The sequence below is a fragment of the Cryptomeria japonica genome, chromosome 3 (assembly GCF_030272615.1).
Source record: "Cryptomeria japonica chromosome 3, Sugi_1.0, whole genome shotgun sequence".
NCBI classification, from domain to species: Eukaryota; Viridiplantae; Streptophyta; class Pinopsida; order Cupressales; family Cupressaceae; genus Cryptomeria; species Cryptomeria japonica.
Genome location: NC_081407.1, coordinates 932,468,388 through 932,488,592, shown reverse-complemented (window position 1 = coordinate 932,488,592; position 20,205 = coordinate 932,468,388). Strand labels below are relative to the sequence as shown.

The window sequence follows — 20,205 nt, the reverse complement described above, 5'->3', positions numbered from 1 at the left end:
GCTCCCACTGTCACTCCTGCTGCTGGTAATGGTGTCACGGTCCCATCTGTAGTCAACACAGCGGGTGCATATACTAGCCTTCCTGTCTGAACACCTGTAGGTCGGACCACTCTTCCTCCTGGCAGTCCCCGCGTCCCCTTCGATATCTGGCCGAGGGCAACCGTACCACTTGCGCCTTCTTCCGTACCCAACTCTGGATACGGTACCTCCGTGTGTGAGAGGCGAAATCCGGTATCACCACCCGAACATCGAGAAGATGTCTCCTTCAACCTCGCCCTGTACTACGACAGGGAGCGTGTTGATGTGTTTTTTGTACACATTCGAACACAGAATAAAATACCAAGGTATCTTTTCCTCTCTTGAACAAAGTTTCCCGACTGCTGAAGATCTCGTCGAAGGATCAGTCAGAGTAACTCCAAGGTTCTTGTATGTAGGGTCTCTACGTGTGGATGAGCTCTTTGCGGTACGTTGTGATTTTGTTGGAATCACAAGGGGACTTACGTTTGACTGCCTGAACGTTTGATTTGCTTTGGATATTGCTGGAATCACAAGTCCTATTTACTAACTGGAAGATAAACAAATGGCAAAAGATGCAGGGTTCAGGAATTCTACTCTACTACCTAGAATGCGAGAAGATGGATGAACGACTAGGTGGAGTCCTACTGGGCTGGGTCTCACCATCAGGCTCGAACAATCCGACACCAACTCAGTGCGATCTTCTAAGGGATGCTTCCAATATGTTCAAATCGTACACCATCAGACACTGATCACCATTCAAGATAATGCATGAACAATAGACGTGTAACGACCTAAGATTAAGCTCATTTATGCCAGTTGACCACATAGGGTGCACTTACAATCAGTAAGAGGCTAGTGGTATGGACTAGACAAATTCCACACAGGGGCATTCAACAACTTCTTTCATTCAATTTAATTATCTATCATCTAAAATGAAGATTCAACAAGAGACCATGCATATTGCAACGAAACAACACACTTCACCATAACTTCAATGAAAATGGAGTTTGTTTACAATCACTGGCAACAATTTCTTGCCTTGTCCTCCTAATTTACTCTAATTGCTATTCTATCAGCTGACTATTCACTATTAGCTAACTATTCACCTTCTAACTACTGACTAACTATTAGCCTTTACAAATGAGGAGCCAGGGCTTTATATAGTGCCCACAATACAATTCAATGGCTCAGATCAATTTGAGATGAATGGCCGAGATTTTACAATAAAAACCCTAATTAGGGTTTGTTACAACAAAAAATAATTGCATTATTTGGACACGTCTTCTCTGGAATATTCGACCAATGGATAACCCGGGTAGGTACATCGACGTTTGTGTCATCCCCAATGAGTTAGGTACATTGAATCTGGACACGTTGAGGTGGACCAACCCAACTGGAGGAATGATGACTGGGACGCCACCTTGTCTGACACTTGCAACTTGATTGATGTTCAATTTGATGATGCTGAGAAGCTAACTTTAATTAACTCTTTTGAAAACTATCTGCTTCTAATGGACCCTTGCTTTAACCTCCTTTGTCTTTGATGTGCAGGATGGATGGTGTACCTTTCCTTCAAATGCTGGACTGGAAGAGGTCGTCCTTGATGATGCTGGACCGGAGAAGGTCGTCCTTGATGATGCTGGATTGGAAGAGGTCATCCCTGCCCTGGCCTGGTCTTCTTTCATCTGCAAAACAAACCAAAAGATGATTAAGGTCATATAATAAATTCATTTTAACATAGCATTTTATACCTTAAATCATCAACAAGAAGACATCAAAATGAAGCTTACTCAAGATTCTCCCCCGGGGACAGGCCCTATTAGAATTTCGCCTTGGACCTGTTGTGACGTTTTCACACATCGCCCCATTGCAAATGGGGACCCCCTTTTTTTTAGGCCCTCCCGTTTTTTTTTGGCTTTCGTTTTGTGGTCTTTTCGCAGCAGTTTCGTCAGTCTATCTGCTTTGCAAGTGTTTGGGGGTCATATTGATTAAATCTGCTTTTTGTTTGAGCGAATTCGGCTATAAGTCTAGGACTCGTTTTGTGAATTTTAGGGTTTTTGCCTTCTGTCCTAGATTTTAGGGGTTCCTGTTAGGGTTTCGGGAAAACTAAGCATACGACTGGAATCAGGACCCTTCAAGGGATCTCCTAGTAAAATTTGAGCCCAAACGGAGCAACTTTCTATTTTTAGAAAGTCCCTATTTTTTAGGGATTTTTCCGAGTCCTGGAATGTCGCCATTTTGCCAAAAATCAAACTTACTATTTTTAGTAAGTTTCTATTTATAGTAAGTCATTCCTGCGTCCTGTTTTAGGCTCCAACTCTGACATTTAGGAAAGTTTCTATTTCGGGAAAGTCTATTTGTGGCAGGATCAAGCTAGCAGACAGCGAAGAATCAACATGCACAATCACTTCTAAATCTGGAAAGTTGAAAGCAGACAGGCAGGGGTCTAAAATGGCTAAGTATGAGAATCATCCCTGAAGTGGAAGGCACAAAATTGTTCTGAGTCTGGAAAATCCACCTTCAAAATCCCAAAGTGGCATCTCAGCACAGACAGTGGTCAAAATTTGGCTAAGTTTGGATCTCCTGTTCCAGAAGAGGAAAGCAAGCATGATCATCCAAGTCCAGAAATTCACATCAATCCACCAATGTCATCCTGATCCGAAAATGGCCTGAAATTTGACTAAGTCTGGAAATTTGGAAGATCTTCCAAAATCCAGAATTTGCATTATAATTCCTATGGACCTGAAACCACTCTCAAACATCCTGAAAGTATATATGAAATATAACTTAAAGTATATGCCACTTATACTTAAATGTTATATTTCATATATATATCCTGACGAAGAGCCTGAAATAGTGGAAAAATCCACGTCTCCATGGACATCTCCAAAATGCGCCCAAGTATGGGCTAGGGCGCTAAAACCAAGAAGTAATTCACAAGTGCAATTTTCCGCCTCTCCATGGACATCTCCAAAATGCGCCCAGGTATGGGCTAGGGCGCTAAAACCAAGAAGTAATTCACAAGTGCAATTTTCCGCCTCTCCATGGACATCTCCAAAATGCGCCCAGGTATGGGCTGGGGCGCTAAAACCAAGAATGAATTCACAAGTGCAATAATCCACCTCTCCATGGACAGAGCCAAAATGCGCCCAGGTCTGGGCTGGAGCGCTGAATCCAAGAAGTCATTCACAGAGAGAAAATTCATGAATCCTTGGCGTGGTAAAAAAAAAATTTCGTCCAAGCAAAGAATTCAAAATTCTGCCTAAGGCACGGAATCCAAGGAGTCAAGGAGGAATAAAAAGAAGAATTCCCCTCGGGCGAATTTTCAGTTATGCTATTTTTAGACATCAAATCCCGGCCAAATATGGAAATTTTTATAGATTCAGAATCGGGGTGAAATTCTTCATCCAATGAACCTGGCTCCTAAATTTTAGGAGGATCCCCAAAAGTAGGGATGTTGAAAAGGAGACATGTGAAAATTTGGCTAAGTGATGGAAATTCCTTCCTTCAGGACATAATTCCAGGAAAGGTAAAAAATTGACTAAGTGTTGGAAATTCCTTCCTTCATGACAGAGTTCCTGAAAAAGGTGAAAATTTGGCTAGGAGGATCCCCAAAAGTAGGGATGTTGAAAAGGAGACATGTGAAAATTTGGCTAAGTGATGGAAATTCCTTCCTTCAGGACATAATTCCAGGAAAGGTAAAAAATTGACTAAGTGTTGGAAATTCCTTCCTTCATGACAGAGTTCCTGAAAAAGGTGAAAATTTGGCTAAGTATTGGAAATTCCTTCCTTCAGGGCAGAATTCCAAGAGAGATGAAAATTTGGTTAAGTATTGGAAATTCCTTCCTTCGGGACAAAATTCCAAGCAAGGAAGAAATACACCCAAGGATGAATTGAACATAAAATTTCTAAGGCAAGGAAGGAATCAGGGATGAATTGAACAAGAAATTTCCCCTCCAGGGAAAAAATTGAAAAATCCATTCTCGGGCGTCAAATCACATCCAAATTTCAAAAGTTTTACAGATTTGGATTCGTAGGAGAATTTTCTCTCTCCTGGACCGTGGAACCCCAATTTGGAAATTTTCCTAAAAAAATAGGAAATGTGCAGAATTGATAAAAAAACCTTCTTCAAGCAAGGAAAGTTGAGGAGACTTCAAGAAAATTCTTCCTAAATCGAATTTTCCCTCCAACAATTCCAGATGTGCAGGAGCGGATATACGACGGCAGAGTCCATTTGCATGGCGAGGATCTATTGAACGCATGGCAGTATGGTGGCACATTCATTGCCGGAATATTTGACCAAATGGCAACCTGGTCATTGCATGTTGAATTTATGGCAGATTCCTTTTGCATGCAGCCGCCGCATGTGGAAATGATGGAGCATTTATGACATAATGGGATGATTTTTGCATGGATGAATATTCAACGCATGTTGGGCGAATTTGAGGGAGGTGGTGCATTTAATGCGCAGTGGATGCTATTTTGGTTACTTTTGAATTTATTGTATATGGGGGCATGATGGGTTATTAATTGGAGATTCCCACCTTGTTGCATCATGTGTGGAGAATCTTTTAGGGAAAACCCTAATTAGGGTTTGCATGTAATCATGGCCCGCGGCCTATATAAAGGGGTGACCCCCTTATTTGTAAAGGAGGGAGCTTTGTATGAAATTGTTGCGATAAGTTTTTGAGAAAATAATAGTGAAACATTGTTCTCTGATGGTGTCCACTTAAATTATTTTTTTCAAAGCTTGCATGGTTTCACCTTCCTCGCTTAGATTAGAAATAGTAAAGTGCTTTGATTTCAATGGAGAATGTAATGGTGTTTGATGAATTTCCATGGTTCATACTTTTTGCATCTTGCTGATTGTAAGTTGCAGTGTAAAGTTAGTCTGAGCCCCCTAAATTCGTGCTAAGTTCGATTGTGGATAGTCATTTGGATTGCGCCGTGTTGGGTATTCAAATGTACTTTCTCGATATGAAAATCCTCCAACATCCTCAGAAGATTGCACCGGTTCCTGCGGAGTTGTAGTTTATCTTGGCGAAGCAGAGCTTGGTTTATTTGGGATTTGTCCACCAGAGCACTATTCATTGTTATCACTGCCCTTAGGAATAGATTTAGATCCTTCTGAACCCTTTCCCTTTTACTTTCAGTTCATTCGAAGCAGCAGCATCGCAGAATTGCCATATCCGATGATGGAGTTCCAGCCACAACAAAGAAGTGAAAGAACGATGCACACGTAAGGCCCCTTGGATTACCAGCAATCACATCAGCCAACTGAGTCACGTCCACGCATCGAAGGAACCTTGGAGTCGATTGTTTGAACTTCTTGCAATCTTAGCATGCAATCGTACTTTGATTAAGAGAGAGTGAAGTGACCGTTAGGCAACTTTATTCTGTGTTCGACGCTGTCATAAAAAACACGTCAACAAAATTGGCGCTAGAAGGAGGGCAAGTACGTGAACTCCAGATTCTATCACTTCAAATTTACGGAGGTTATCTCAAGCTATTTTTTTTTACCCTCCTCCGCAGCCAACAAAATTGGCGCTAGAGGGAGGTGCTGACCGCGAAATCCGATTTGGCTGGAACTAGCATGAGCTTTCAAGCGTAGAATCAGAGATATGTTAGATCTCTTATGTGTCAGAAAAATCCCAAAAAATCAAAAAATTGAAAATTAATAAAAAAATAAAGGATTTCTGAATGGAGGAAGAAGTTGATATCCTTCAACTTTGGTGGAGACTGAATGCACAGTTACATCCACGGAGTTTGTCTAAATTCGCATCAAGGAATTGTTGTAGGATTCATAACACTGGCGGACACAATGAGATGCGTTGTTTAACATTTTTGTCAAGGATGGAATTAGCCTTGCAAGGGAGAGTTTCCATTTCAGAAGTACATGAGCCCGTTGTACCGATGAAAGTGGAACCCAAAGCTTCAATTGTTGAAAATGAATTTTTCATGAGGTTCATGGAGATGGTTAAGAAAGGATTAAGTATTGAGAAAGACTTGTGCATAGAAGGCATCTTGCTCCCGTGTTGGTGTAGGATCCACAATACCACTCATTCCGAAGTCACATGTCCATCATGCAGGGAAGCTATTCACCAAGCTAAGATGCAGGCAGAGTTGGAAGAATCGGCAAAGATGTACACTATAGAAAAGTGGCGGAATGCTCACCTTCAACCAATTGACTTAGCATCAAATGAAGAAGGTATTACTACGGCATCTTGTAGTGAAGAAAGCACGATTGAGCAGAACAATCAACACAATCCAGTCAAGAGAAAATTTGCATACCTCATACCAAGGAAAGGAACACCGGTTGAAGTGGAGGTTGACAAAGAAATGGAAGATGTTCAAACAAATGCAAGCAATGTTTGCACAGTCAAGCAAGAAGAGATGCTCCTTGATGAAGAAGTCTGTTCGTGCACGCTCCAGATGGAAGATATGATAAGCAGCTCAAGGCGGGAAGGAACACGTGATAGTCAGTGGGCCGCTGAGATGGAAGTAGAGTATGAAATGCAGGTCGGGTTGGTGCTTGAACCTCTACTCAAGATACAAGAAGAATTGTTAAAAGAAATTGAGATATGTGAGATGCCGATTGAGAAACAAGTTGTCCTGGTGAAGAATGAAGAGCAATTCGAGTTGGGGCTCAACTCGTTATCAAAGATTCAAAAGGAGCTAGCGGTTGAAATATTCCATGTTTCCAAGTTTCCATTTGAGTCTAGATTTCGCCACCGCATGCCTACTGAAGACTGGAATTCTGAGCTGCATGTGGCGGATGCCAGTGGAATGATACACCACCAACTTCGACCTCCTGATGAAGTAGTGGATGATATGCGAGAATTCTCGCTCACGCATGAAAACCACCAGGTTGTCTCTTTCCTTGCTCCTGAATTTGAAAGTTATGAATTTGATTATGGATATCTAGGAAGAAGAACTTGTTTATGGATTGATCATGGTCCCGACGAGTTGCCACAATTGATAATATTTCCTGAAGTCTTGCTTGAGTTTGAGATTTGTATTGTGAAAGATTACTTTTCTGAGTTTAAAGATGAATTTGCTAGGCTTCGAACCATGACTAATGCCATGTTACTCCTGCACATCTTGATAAATCATGTTAGGAGTTGTATATATTTAGGTCTTGTGAGTATTGTCCGTTCGAAATTTTTTTGTTCTTATTAGACTAGGTTTCCTTTCTGTTTGCTTTGTTTGTTTTCTCGTTGGTTTTCTGGGTTTTGGCTTGTTTTGTTTGTTTTTCTTGTTTGTTTCCCCGTCGGTTTTGTTTCGGGTTTGGTTTTCGGCCTTTGGTGCTGGTTTCCTTGAGCTTGTCCGCTCAAGTGGTTTTTCTTAGGTTTAGGGTTTTGGAGTGGCCTAAATTGTTTGGAGTTCCTGTTTGCGGGTAGAATTGAAGATGTTGTATTCCACTTATGTTATCAATTGCTCTAAGTCATTCAGATCTCTTAGGAGAAGTTATGGTTGGTGAAAACTTTACATCTTGCTTCAGCGCCACTGGAATCTCCAAACCCATAGTAGGCTTCATTGCTTACGAGCCAAAGGAATTGACAGAAATGAAATGAAATATCAAATCAAAAGAAAAGATGAAAAAATGAAAAGAAATATCAAAATATTGGCTTTGGGAATATGCGAATAACTCCATCGGGGCTATGGACGCCTGGCTGGCAGTGGAGCAATATTCGTGGAATTCCAGAGACAACCTCGTCGGAGCTATGAACGCTTGACTGGCAGCGAGGCAATGTCCCGGATGCTTTTGAAGTATAGATACCTATAGCTTGCCATGACTAATTCTAGAAGTTTGGATGGTCTTGTGAGATGCAATTAATGCATATGTACACACTTAATCAAGTGTGCTTTAGTTTGGATTCTAGCCCTAAGTGTTTTTCAACACTTTCCCTGTGTATTGCACTTTATCTTTGAAAACTTGAAATGTTCAGGAACATTTATTCAGGTGGGGGCTAGATGTTGTGACGTTTTCACACATCGCCCCATTGCAAATGGGGACCCCCTTCTTTTTAGGCCCTCCCGTTTTTTTTTGGCTTTCGTTTTGTGGTCTTTTCGCAACAGTTTCGTCAGTCTATCTGCTTTGCAAGTGTTTGGGGGTCATATTGATTAAATCTGCTTTTTGTTTGAGCGAATTCGGCTAAGTCTAGGACTCGTTTTGTGAATTTTAGGGTTTTTGCCTTCTGTCCTAGATTTTAGGGGTTCCTGTTAGGGTTTCGGGAAAACTAAGCATACGACTGGAATCAGGACCCTTCAAGGGATCTCCCAGTAAAATTTGAGCCCAAACGGAGCAACTTTCTATTTTTAGAAAGTCCCTATTTTTTAGGGATTTTTCCGAGTCTTGGAATGTCGCCATTTTGCCAAAAATCAAACTTACTTTTTTTAGTAATTTCTATTTTTAGTAAGTTTCTATTTATAGTAAGTCATTCCTGCGTCCTGTTTTAGGCTCCAACTTTGACATTTAGGAAAGTTTCTATTTCGGGAAAGTCTATTTGTGGCAGGATCAAGCTAGCAGACAGCGAAGAATCAACATGCACAATCACTTCTAAATCTGGAAAGTTGAAAGCAGACAGGCAGGGGTCTAAAATGGCTAAGTATGAGAATCATCCCTGAAGTGGAAGGCACAAAATTGTTCTGAGTCTGGAAAATCCACCTTCAAAATCCCAAAGTGGCATCTCAGCACAGACAGTGGTCAAAATTTGGCTAAGTTTGGATCTCCTGTTCCAGAAGAGGAAAGCAAGCATGATCATCCAAGTCCAGAAATTCACATCAATCCACCAATGTCATCCTGATCCGAAAATGGCCTGAAATTTGACTAAGTCTGGAAATTTGGAAGATCTTCCAAAATCCAGAATTTGCATTATAATTCCTATGGACCTGAAACCACTCTCAAACATCCTGAAAGTATATATGAAATATAACTTAAAGTATATGCCACTTATACTTAAATGTTATATTTCATATATATATCCTGACGAAGAGCCTGAAATAGTGGAAAAATCCACCTCTCCATGGACATCTCCAAAATGCGCCCAAGTATGGGCTAGGGCGCTAAAACCAAGAAGTAATTCACAAGTGCAATTTTCCGCCTCTCCATGGACATCTCCAAAATGCGCCCAGGTATGGGCTAGGGCACTAAAACCAAGAAGTAATTCACAAGTGCAATTTTCCGCCTCTCCATGGACATCTCCAAAATGCGCCCAGGTATGGGCTGAGGCGCTAAAACCAAGAATGAATTCACAAGTGCAATAATCCACCTCTCCATGGACAGAGCCAAAATGCGCCCAGGTCTGGGCTGGAGCGCTGAATCCAAGAAGTCATTCACAGAGAGAAAATTCATGAATCCTTGGCGTGGTAAAAAAAAAATTTCGTCCAAGCAAAGAATTCAAAATTCTGCCTAAGGCACGGAATCCAAGGAGTCAAGGAGGAATAAAAAGAAGAATTCCCCTCGGGCGAATTTTCAGTTATGCTATTTTTAGACATCAAATCCCGGCCAAATATGGAAATTTTTATAGATTCAGAATCGGGGTGAAATTCTTCATCCAATGAACCTGGCTCCTAAATTTTAGGAGGATCCCCAAAAGTAGGGATGTTGAAAAGGAGACATGTGAAAATTTGGCTAAGTGATGGAAATTCCTTCCTTCAGGACATAATTCCAGGAAAGGTAAAAAATTGACTAAGTGTTGGAAATTCCTTCCTTCATGACAGAGTTCCTGAAAAAGGTGAAAATTTGGCTAAGTATTGGAAATTCCTTCCTTCAGGGCAGAATTCCAAGAGAGATGAAAATTTGGTTAAGTATTGGAAATTCCTTCCTTCGGGACAAAATTCCAAGCAAGGAAGAAATACACCCAAGGATGAATTGAACATAAAATTTCTAAGGCAAGGAAGGAATCAGGGATGAATTGAACAAGAAATTTCCCCTCCAGGGAAAAAATTGAAAAATCCATTCTCGGGCGTCAAATCACATCCAAATTTCAAAAGTTTTACAGATTTGGATTCGTAGGAGAATTTTCTCTCTCCTGGACCGTGGAACCCCAATTTGGAAATTTTCCTAAAAAAATAGGAAATGTGCAGAATTGATAAAAAAACCTTCTTCAAGCAAGGAAAGTTGAGGAGACTTCAAGAAAATTCTTCCTAAATCGAATTTTCCCTCCAACAATTCCAGATGTGCAGGAGCGGATATACGACGGCAGAGTCCATTTGCATGGCGAGGATCTATTGAACGCATGGCAGTATGGTGGCACATTCATTGCCGGAATATTTGACCAAATGGCAACCTGGTCATTGCATGTTGAATTTATGGCAGATTCCTTTTGCATGCAGCCGCCGCATGTGGAAATGATGGAGCATTTATGACATAATGGGGTGATTTTTGCATGGATGAATATTCAACGCATGTTGGGCGAATTTGAGGGAGGTGGTGCATTTAATGCGCAGTGGATGCTATTTTGGTTACTTTTGAATTTATTGTATATGGGGGCATGATGGGTTATTAATTGGAGATTCCCACCTTGTTGCATCATGTGTGGAGAATCTTTTAGGGAAAACCCTAATTAGGGTTTGCATGTAATCATGGCCCGAGGCCTATATAAAGGGGTGACCCCCTTATTTGTAAAGGAGGGAGCTTTGTATGAAATTGTTGCGATAAGTTTTTGAGAAAATAATAGTGAAACATTGTTCTCTGATGGTGTCCACTTAAATTATTTTTTTCAAAGCTTGCATGGTTTCACCTTCCTCGCTTAGATTAGAAATAGTAAAGTGCTTTGATTTCAATGGAGAATGTAATGGTGTTTGATGAATTTCCATGGTTCATACTTTTTGCATCTTGCTGATTGTAAGTTGCAGTGTAAAGTTAGTCTGAGCCCCCTAAATTCGTGCTAAGTTCGATTGTGGATAGTCATTTGGATTGCGCTGTGTTGGGTATTCAAATGTACTTTCTCGATATGAAAATCCTCAACATCCTCAGAAGATTGCACCGGTTCCTGCGGAGTTGTAGTTTATCTTGGCGAAGCAGAGCTTGGTTTATTTGGGATTTGTCCACCAGAGCACTATTCATTGTTATCACTGCCCTTAGGAATAGATTTAGATCCTTCTGAACCCTTTCCCTTTTACTTTCAGTTCATTCGAAGCAGCAGCATCGCAGAATTGCCATATCCGATGATGGAGTTCCAGCCACAACAAAGAAGTGAAAGAACGATGCACACGTAAGGCCCCTTGGATTACCAGCAATCACATCAGCCAACTGAGTCACGTCCACGCATTGAAGGAACCTTGGAGTCGATTGTTTGAACTTCTTGCAATCTTAGCATGCAATCGTACTTTGATCAAGAGAGAGTGAAGTGACCGTTAGGCAACTTTATTCTGTGTTCGACGCTGTCATAAAAAACACGTCAACAGGACCCTTTGGAAGGGTCAAGAGCGAATTTTGCTATTTTGCCCAATTTAGACCTCTTTTCAACATTATTTCACAATTAGCTCTTCGCCTGGCCCAAACAAGGTAAAAAATAGTAGTTTCAAAGGATTTCGCCTTGGACCCTTTGGAAGGGTCAGGAGCGAATTTTGCATCTTTGGACAAATTCCATCATGTCTCTACTCCAAAAATGCCTTCCAAGGCAAGCATACGCTATCCTTCTCACCAAAGGTTGGGAATCCACAACTTGACCTTCCTCATGGGCAAACTAGGTGATTTTGGGAATTTCGCTTTGGACCCTCTGGAAGGGTCAGGAGCGGAATTCCTTCTTTAGGCTTCATTTTACACTTCCTTCACCTCAATTCATCTTGCAAGGCTTAAATAACCTCCCTCCAGTCTTTTCATGCCTTAGGAATCAAAATCTTGTCTTGACACAAAGGGGAAATAGTGATTTTGATGAATTTCGCTCTGGACCCTTTGGAAGGGTCAGGAGCGAAATTCACCTTTTAGCTCAAAATTTGTATTTTTAATGGTCAAAAATCTTTCCAAGGCATTCCAAATAGCTTCTCTCACCCTAGTCTAGGCCTAACTTCACTCAAAATTTGGAGAAAAGGATGGTTTTAGTGTTTTTCGCTCTGGACCCTTTGGAAGGGTCAGGAGCGAATTTCTCTCTATGCTTGTTTTCCCTCACTCAACTCCATTTCTTTCACTTTCTATACTTGGAATCTCATCCTTGGATCCCTTTCCCATGCTTGCAACATTTTGTTTGACCTCAAAATGACTAGAAAAGAGAATTTCGCTAGGAATCATGGCCAGGGACAGGACCTATAATGAATTTCGCCCTAGATCCGTTGGAAGGGTCAGGAGCGAATTTCTTCTTCTAGCCCAAAATTATCATTATTGGAGACAACAATCCATTCAAGGGCAATCTCAAGGGCTTCTACCATCTTTACCTAGGTCTGGCTTGGCACAAATATGAAAGGAATAGATGGATTTTAGAATTTCGCTCTGGACCCTTTGGAAGGGTCAGGAGCGAAATTCTTGTTTTAGGCTTATTCCTCCATCTTTCAACCTCAACCAACTTCAAAAGGGCAAGAACATCAATCCTCACACTCATGCAAGCTATAAAAACCCAAGTTTGACTTGACTTTGTAAGGAAAATAAGTGATTTTAGGAATTTCACTCTAGACCCTTTGGAAGGGTCAGGAGCGAAATTCATGATTTGGCTCAACTCCTTTATATTTGATAATCTCTGGCAAGTCAAAGTCACACCTAAGGACACTCCCAATCCTAATTCACCTTGGACCACCCTAGACTTGGCATAAAATTGAGGGAAAAGATAGGTTTTGCACAATTTCGCCCTGGACCCTTTGGAAGGGTCAGGAGCGAATTTCCATTTCTAGACTTGATTCTTCATCTTTTATCACTTTCCCTCATTCCTCAAGGCAAGAATATGTCTATCCTTCTTCCAACATGCCTTGGACACTAAGAACTTGGCCTAACAAGGAAGACAATGAGGTCCATGAAGATTTTTGCTCTGGACCCTTTGGAAGGGTCAGGAGCGAAAATCATGATTTGAGCTTGATTTTTTCATTTCTCCAACTCCAAACCACCTCAAGAGGCAAAGACATGCTATCCCGCTTCTATCCATGCCACAAAAAACCAAGGACTTGACCTCCTCTAATGGAAAAATAGGTGTTCTTAGGAATTTCGCTCTGGAAGGGTCAGGAGCGAAAATGTTAGTTTAGGCTTGACCACTCACTTTTCAAACTTCAAACCACCTCAAGAGGCAAACTTAGATGATTTTCCACCTAAGGAACAAGGATTGATGCCCAAATCAAGTAGCAAATGAGGTTTATGAAGAATTTCGCTCTGGACCCTTTGGAAGGGTCAGGAGCGAAATTCTCATTTAGGCTAAAATCTTGATCTTCAAAATCATCCATCTCCCTCTCAGGGCGAGAACATACTAATTCCTTCTCCATCATGCTAAAGCTTAGCCAAAATAAGGAAGAAAATAAGAGCTACAAAGATTTTTGCTTTGGACCCTTTGGAAGGGTCAGGAGCGAAAATCATGTTTTGGGGTTTGATCCTTGACTTTTCCAACTCTCATCCCCTTTGGGGAGCAAACATAGATTACTTTCCTTTCATTTCCACCTTGGTCCTGATTCTGGCTAAAGGAAAAATGAGTGTTTTCAAGAATTTCGCTCTGGACCCTTTGGAAGGGTCAGGAGCGAAATTCACCCTTTTAGGCTAGAATCCTTCATTCTTTTCACCTTTACTCATCTCCCAAGGCTAGAACATTTCAAAACACCTCTATACATGCCTAAGGAACTATGAACTTGACCTAGACAAGGAAGAAATTGAGGTCCTCAATGATTTTTGCTCTGGACCCTTTGGAAGGGTCAGGAGCGAAAATCATGTTGTTGGCTAGCTTCTCACTTAGGTTCACCTCATTCTCCCCCAAATTGATCAAATCAACTTCCTCCTTTCACTATCAAGATAATCTATCACCCAACTTGGTCCAGGCAAGGTCAGACTAGGCTTTAAGGCCAAAGGAAGGCAAAAAGGGAAGATTTCGCTCTGGACCCTTTGGAAGGGTTAGGAGCAAAATCCTCTTTTAAGGCTAACTTTCATCATCCCAAGGTCTAAAATCTCCTCTCTAAGGCAAAGTTGTATCAAACCCTCTCAATTATGCCTCGAAAGTCTATAACTTTGGTCATATCCTGGAGCAAAGTAGAGGAAAATTGGATTTTGCTCTGGACCTTTTGGAAGGGTCAGGAGTGCAATCTTCATTTTGGGCTTAATTCACCTCTTTTTCCACTTGACTCTGCCTTAGTCTTGATCTTTGATTCATTCCTTCGATGTCTTAGCCAAATTTGCTCAACCACTCACTGACTTCCTCGAACTCAAACGGGACACCACCAGCAAAACCAAGCCTAAAGAAGACCTTGAAAGAAACCCTAACTTGGAGCATCCACTGACCCATCCTAGCTCAAGTAGAGCCAGCTATCCAGCGATCCCCCCTGACAACATTCATCCTGCAAAGGCTAACAGGCAAAACCCTAAGAAAACCTAGAAAGCAAACCCTAGAAAGCAAAAAGCAGGGGTCCCCATTTGCAATGGGGCGATGTGTGAATACGTCACAACAGAGCGCACCTGGGGCGCTGCCCCAAGACCCCGCTGGGGGCACTTCCCCCAGACCCCCAGTTTATTTTTGAGCTACAATACACTTTTTGAGTTGGGCGAAGGGCATCAGAGAAGGCACGGTAAGTGTTGGGTTGTCCCGTACTGTGAGAAAGAAGCTTGAAGCTAAGCATTGGCGGGGAAGCCATAAGCTGTAGAGGGAGACGGATTTGGAGGTACAAATAGAGTCTGAGGGAAAGCATTGCGAAGTCATACAGCACTAGAGAGTTATTCAGTTCAGTTATCAAACTTTGGGGAGTGTGATGGAGGATTTGAGGTGTCTCCTAGCCTTTGTGCCGAAGGTTGTGGCCACTTCCAGGCATGAATGGTACGCTTTGAGGAACTCGGAGTATGTCTCGGCTGGACGTGAGGTTGCCTTGGTGGATGCACAGGGCCCGGGAGGAGCTGACCACCAGGTTGGAGGCAGTACTAGCATGAGACTTAGCGCGGCGTACCCAGGAGTTGGATGCCGAGAGGGCAGCACGGGTGGCTATCGAGGACAAATTGGCTAGGGAGATAGTATCATTTGAGTAGCAGTTGGTGGAGGCTGAGACTGAAAAGCGTGTTTTGCAAACAAGTTTGCGTTAGGCACAGGAGGACTATGATGTCAAAGGATGCACTTGAGCATCGGATGGTAGCAGAAAAGGGTTTTCAGGCGAGGACGCAATAGGTGTATGAGTTCCACGCTTGACTAGCGTTGGCAGTTCCTGCAGTTCTCTACGTTGGTTTTGTTTAATGTCATCTCTATTTTGTATTAAGTCGTCCGGAGACGACTTCTTTTCTTGGGGGGGATGATGTTGCCGGGAATAATCATTATGTTATGTTGTCATATTATGTTTATGTTGTCGTCGGTAATAATGAGTTACGGCAGTCAGTTAGTTGGTCGTCCCGAAGGGCAGTTGGACGCGACGGTTGGTCGCACCCCTTCGGGTATTATATATTGCATACCGTTCCTTCTTAGTATCATCATGATAGTCGTATCTGGGTTTAATGTTATAAGCACTCGATGTACATGGACTGTTGAATTAATACAGAGACTGGTTATATAATATATTTCCATTATGTTTTGTGCATTTACTTTTTGCATTTAATCGTCTACCGTATGAGGCAAACAACCAACGACACTTCCGACCCCAAATTCCGCTCCGAAGGCCTCCGAATATGATTTACTTGAACCTAGAAAACACCGAAAAATTAGATTTTCGATATTTTCCATTATTACTTGTGTCAACACTATCAGAGTTCTCCTGAATTGTTATCTGATCAAAGTTGGTGCCCCTCGCTTTTATTTATAGTTGCTGCAAGGATGATTTACTCATAACAATATTTATCTTAGTTCATTCAGGAATGAGCCAAACCTAGAAAGGCTTTCAGTTTACCAACGTTGCCTGTAGTCCTTGCCTTCAAGTCGATCTCCATTGATGCTCACGCTTCTGTTTTTCTCACTTCTTTAAGATCTGACTATGAAAACAACTTTCCAAGTTCTCCATAAAACAGAAGCATCTTATAGATGTTTTATGTTCTACATCTCGATGGATCTGCTATTATTTCGCTTTTGTACAAGTTCCTTTATGGATCAAAGTTATGCCCATGCATTAAAAATTATTCAAGATTGGGGTCCCTTTGTTGACCATCATTGTGATGCTACACATCTATTTGTATATCACTGTGGTTGTTTGTTAATTGCACTCGACCCCTACAATGTATGATGAGTTTGAAGCACGCAATGACTAACTTGAATCAGCTGGACTTTAAGTTTCTCATATTTCTATGCAGGATTATATTGTTCTAAATACTAAATATACATCCTTTTGAAATTTCTCTTTCCATCAATCTTCTACTTAATCTTTTGTGAGATTCCTTCTGTAGTCTTATAATTACCTTTGCTAAAATTTTTGTAATGTCTGTTGCCATCTATTGTGTCTATCTTGCATCACTTAACATTCTTTTAAGGTTTTAGATTACCATACTTAATCTTGAAAAGATCAAACCTTCAAATGCATTTCCATTCATTAAGGACAACTCTAACTTAGTAATCCATTATCCATAGCAATCATCCTATGTGATGTATTAAAAGTATTTATAACAACACTTGGTTCATTACTAATCTTATTGTGTTACAAACAAAACAAATGTGTGCCTAGAAGCTATTTCTATGTCCTTTCTATGTCCTTGTAAATAACTTTGGTTATAAATTCTTAGGATCAGGGAGTCTGATCTTTATGCTATACATAGGTAGAGATGAAAAGGATTTTTGTGGATTTGTATAAAGACACCATGTATCTTAAGAGTGGATTATGATATTGATAGTTTTCATTCAGGTGATAACTAGAATGAGTGGGCATTGACTCGTTCTGTACTTTGCAATTGGAGTTGCTTGACTTTGTTATTGAAGGATTAAATCCAGCCACTCTTATTCAAAGCAATGATGAAAGAAGAAAAGCAAGAGACAGGTCTGCATTCCAAAGTTCTTATACCAAAGGCTGAGCCTCTTCCATTACCAGCCAAGCGGAAGGTTATGCCAGGCAGACTGGATAGCAAGAGGAAACCCAAAGCCAAGAAAAAAGGGTCCTCAGCTGACAACACTTCTTTTCTCGGCCATATAATTCATGGTGTGGTAGATGGTTCGTTTGATGCAGGTTACTTGCTCACAGTTAGAGTGGGAGACACAGATACAGTATTGCGGGGTCTTGTATTTGAACCAGGGCTATGTGTTCCCATTTCAGAAGTAAATGACATTGCACCAAATGTTAAATTAACACAGAGAGAGAAAAATGTTCCCTTTTCTGAAGCACTGCATGCTACAAATGCTATGACTCATGGGCAGCATGGTCACAATACCATGTTGCCTGCTCCAGTTTCAAATGCTGTAGCATCATCATATTTTGCTACACTAGAGAAGATTGGGTCTGAGAGAATAAATATGGAGTGCTGTCAGCAACTTGCAACCCCTTCCCAATCTACATCTATTTCAGAGGATATTTCAAGGTTGCCATCTTCAGTGACAGTTCCAAATCTTCCAGTGGTGTCATCTCTCTCTGTTAAGAATCAGATAGAACCTCCTGCAAATGTAGGCTCTGATCAAACTTATGCGCTAGCCATTCAGATGAATGCAGGACCATCAACGACTACCTTTATATCCAAGGCTGATTCAAGGTTATCATCTGCTGCGGCATCAGTGTATGGAGCATTTAAATCTGTTAAGCTACAAGGTCAAATGGAATTTCCAGCAATGATTGGTGCTGCCAAAACAAACATTGTGCCTCAGCCAGGTGCCATACCATCCAAATTTACCACATGTTCCCAGCTTTTACCAGTGTCAATCCCTATTCCAGATGCTGTAGCAACCTCATCAGTCCCTGTGCAAACCGAGACAAAACTTTCTGCAACAACTAAATCTGGGCAAACAGATATGCTTACTTCTCCAGATACAACTTCATCAAAATCCACGTCCATTTCTGAGGCTGGTACGGGATTTACATCTTCAATGTGTAAATTGGATGCTTCTGCTGCGTCATCCATACATGCACAGAATCAGTTGGGATATACTGTGTGTTTTGGTTCTTGCCAAACGGATATGGCAAACACTCAGCCAGATCCGGTCCCCCTAAAATGCACTTCCATGGGTATAGCAATACCATCTTTGATTTCTGAGGCTGATACAGGATTTACATCGTTTGCTGCATCATCTATATGTGCACAGAATCAGATGGGACATTCTGTGTGTTTTGGTTCTTGCCAAACTGATACGACAAACCCTCAGTCAGATCCAGTTTCTCTGAAACCTCACTGCGCTTCCATGGGTGTATCAATACCATCTTTGATGTCTGGTGCATATGCTACACAAACTGCGTCTAACTGGGCTGAAAAGATGGAACCTCCTAAAGTGACCGGTTCCAGCCAAACAGATGTAATGGTCCCTCAGGGAAATGCAATTCCATTGACGCCGTTATTCGTTTCCCAGGCATTTTCATGTATACCATCTACACTGCTTACACTAGACAATCTATCTGAATCATCTGACAATGCCCTTAATCAGGTGGCAGCTCCAATGATGAGTAGTGGCCAATCTGATGTAGCATTTTCTCAGCATAATGCGATTCCATCCAAATTTATATCTGTTTCTCAGGATATGCCAGTGCCACCAATTCCAATGTTTGTTCAATATACTCAAGCAACTTCTGTTTTACAAGATAAGATGGAATCTGCTGTGTTAATTGCATCCGGCCAAACAGGTAAAGTGTTTTCCCAGTCAGATGTAATCCTGCCTAAACATATCTCTGTTCCAAAGGATTCTTCCTATAGCGAGAAAGTTGGACAGAAATTTATATCTGTTTCTCAGGATATGCCAGTGCCACCAATTCCAATGTTTGTTCAATATACTCAAGCAACTTCTGTTTTACAAGATAAGATGGAATCTGCTTTGTTAATTGCATCCGGCCAAACAGGTAAAGTGTTTTCCCAGTCAGATGTAATCCTGCCTAAACATATCTCTGTTCCAAAGGATTCTTCCTATAGCGAGAAAGTTGGTCATTCCGATCTGTCCGAGCAGGTCTGCGATTCAATTAAGGTCACTGGAACACAGATGGATGTGGACAAAGGTGCATAGATGACTAATTAGTTTTTGGGTTGAAATTCATATAGAATGTTCTAAGTAGGTTTTTTTTGAATATGTAATTCTAAGTAGGTTTTTTTTGAATCTGCTGTGTTAATTGCATCCTGCCAAACAGGTAAAGTGTTTTCCCAGTCAGATGTAATCCTGCCTAAACATATCTCTGTTCCAAAGGATTCTTCCTATAGCGAGAAAGTTGGACAGAAATTTATATCTGTTTCTCAGGATATGCCAGTGCCACCAATTCCAATGTTTGTTCAATATACTCAAGCAACTTCTGTTTTACAAGATAAGATGGAATCTGCTGTGTTAATTGCATCCGGCCAAACAGGTAAAGTGTTTTCCCAGTCAGATGTAATCCTGCCTAAACATATCTCTGTTCCAAAGGATTCTTCCTATAGTGAGAAAGTTGGTCATTCCGATCTGTCCGAGCAGGTCTGCGATTCAATTAAGGGCACTGGAACACAGATGGATGTGGACAAAGGTGCATAGATGACTAATTAGTTTTTGGGTTGAAATTCATATAGAATGTTCTAAGTAGGTTTTTTTTGAATATGTAATAGTTTAAACTTGGGAAGACTAGGTCGAAAAACTTCAATGTACATAATAAATTATCATTTGCATGTTTGTACATCTGCACTTCTTCATTTTCTAGACCCACTGTCTCCTTCCTGATTGTGTAAACTTGCCAAAATTTTTAGGTTGTAGGATTTGAATACATAACGTAGTATTTACCAAATTTCACTATTTGTTTATTACTTTTCATTCTGATAATATTGTGAATTATGCCTTGTGATGTTCTTTCTAATGCCGCAGGTCCTCTTTGGTTAAATGTGTTTTGAGTTTCATTTCTTTTACTTGTTTTATTGTGTAGTTCAGAAAAGTTAGTAACACTTTTCAAGGGAAAAAACATTTTTAATTCCTAGTGTTGGCTTTTGCCATGTCCTTTACTGGACAAGGGAATTGT

At 41.0% G+C, this 20,205-nt stretch overlaps 1 protein-coding gene across 4 annotated transcripts in view; it reads left to right on the top strand.

Moving 5' to 3' along the window:
* Positions 1-19,892, top strand: part of LOC131040491 (uncharacterized) — a 54,145-nt gene extending 34,253 nt beyond the window's left edge. For all 4 annotated transcript variants that reach the window (XM_057973432.2, XM_057973440.2, XM_057973445.2 and 1 more), the window contains exons 2-3: positions 16,948-19,227; positions 19,357-19,892. In XM_057973432.2, the coding sequence (XP_057829415.2) occupies positions 17,052-19,227; positions 19,357-19,730 (2,550 nt within the window). In that variant the 5' untranslated portion in view covers positions 16,948-17,051 and the 3' untranslated portion in view covers positions 19,731-19,892. The remainder of the gene's footprint in view (positions 1-16,947; positions 19,228-19,356) is intronic.
* The last annotated feature ends 313 nt before the right edge of the window (positions 19,893-20,205 follow it).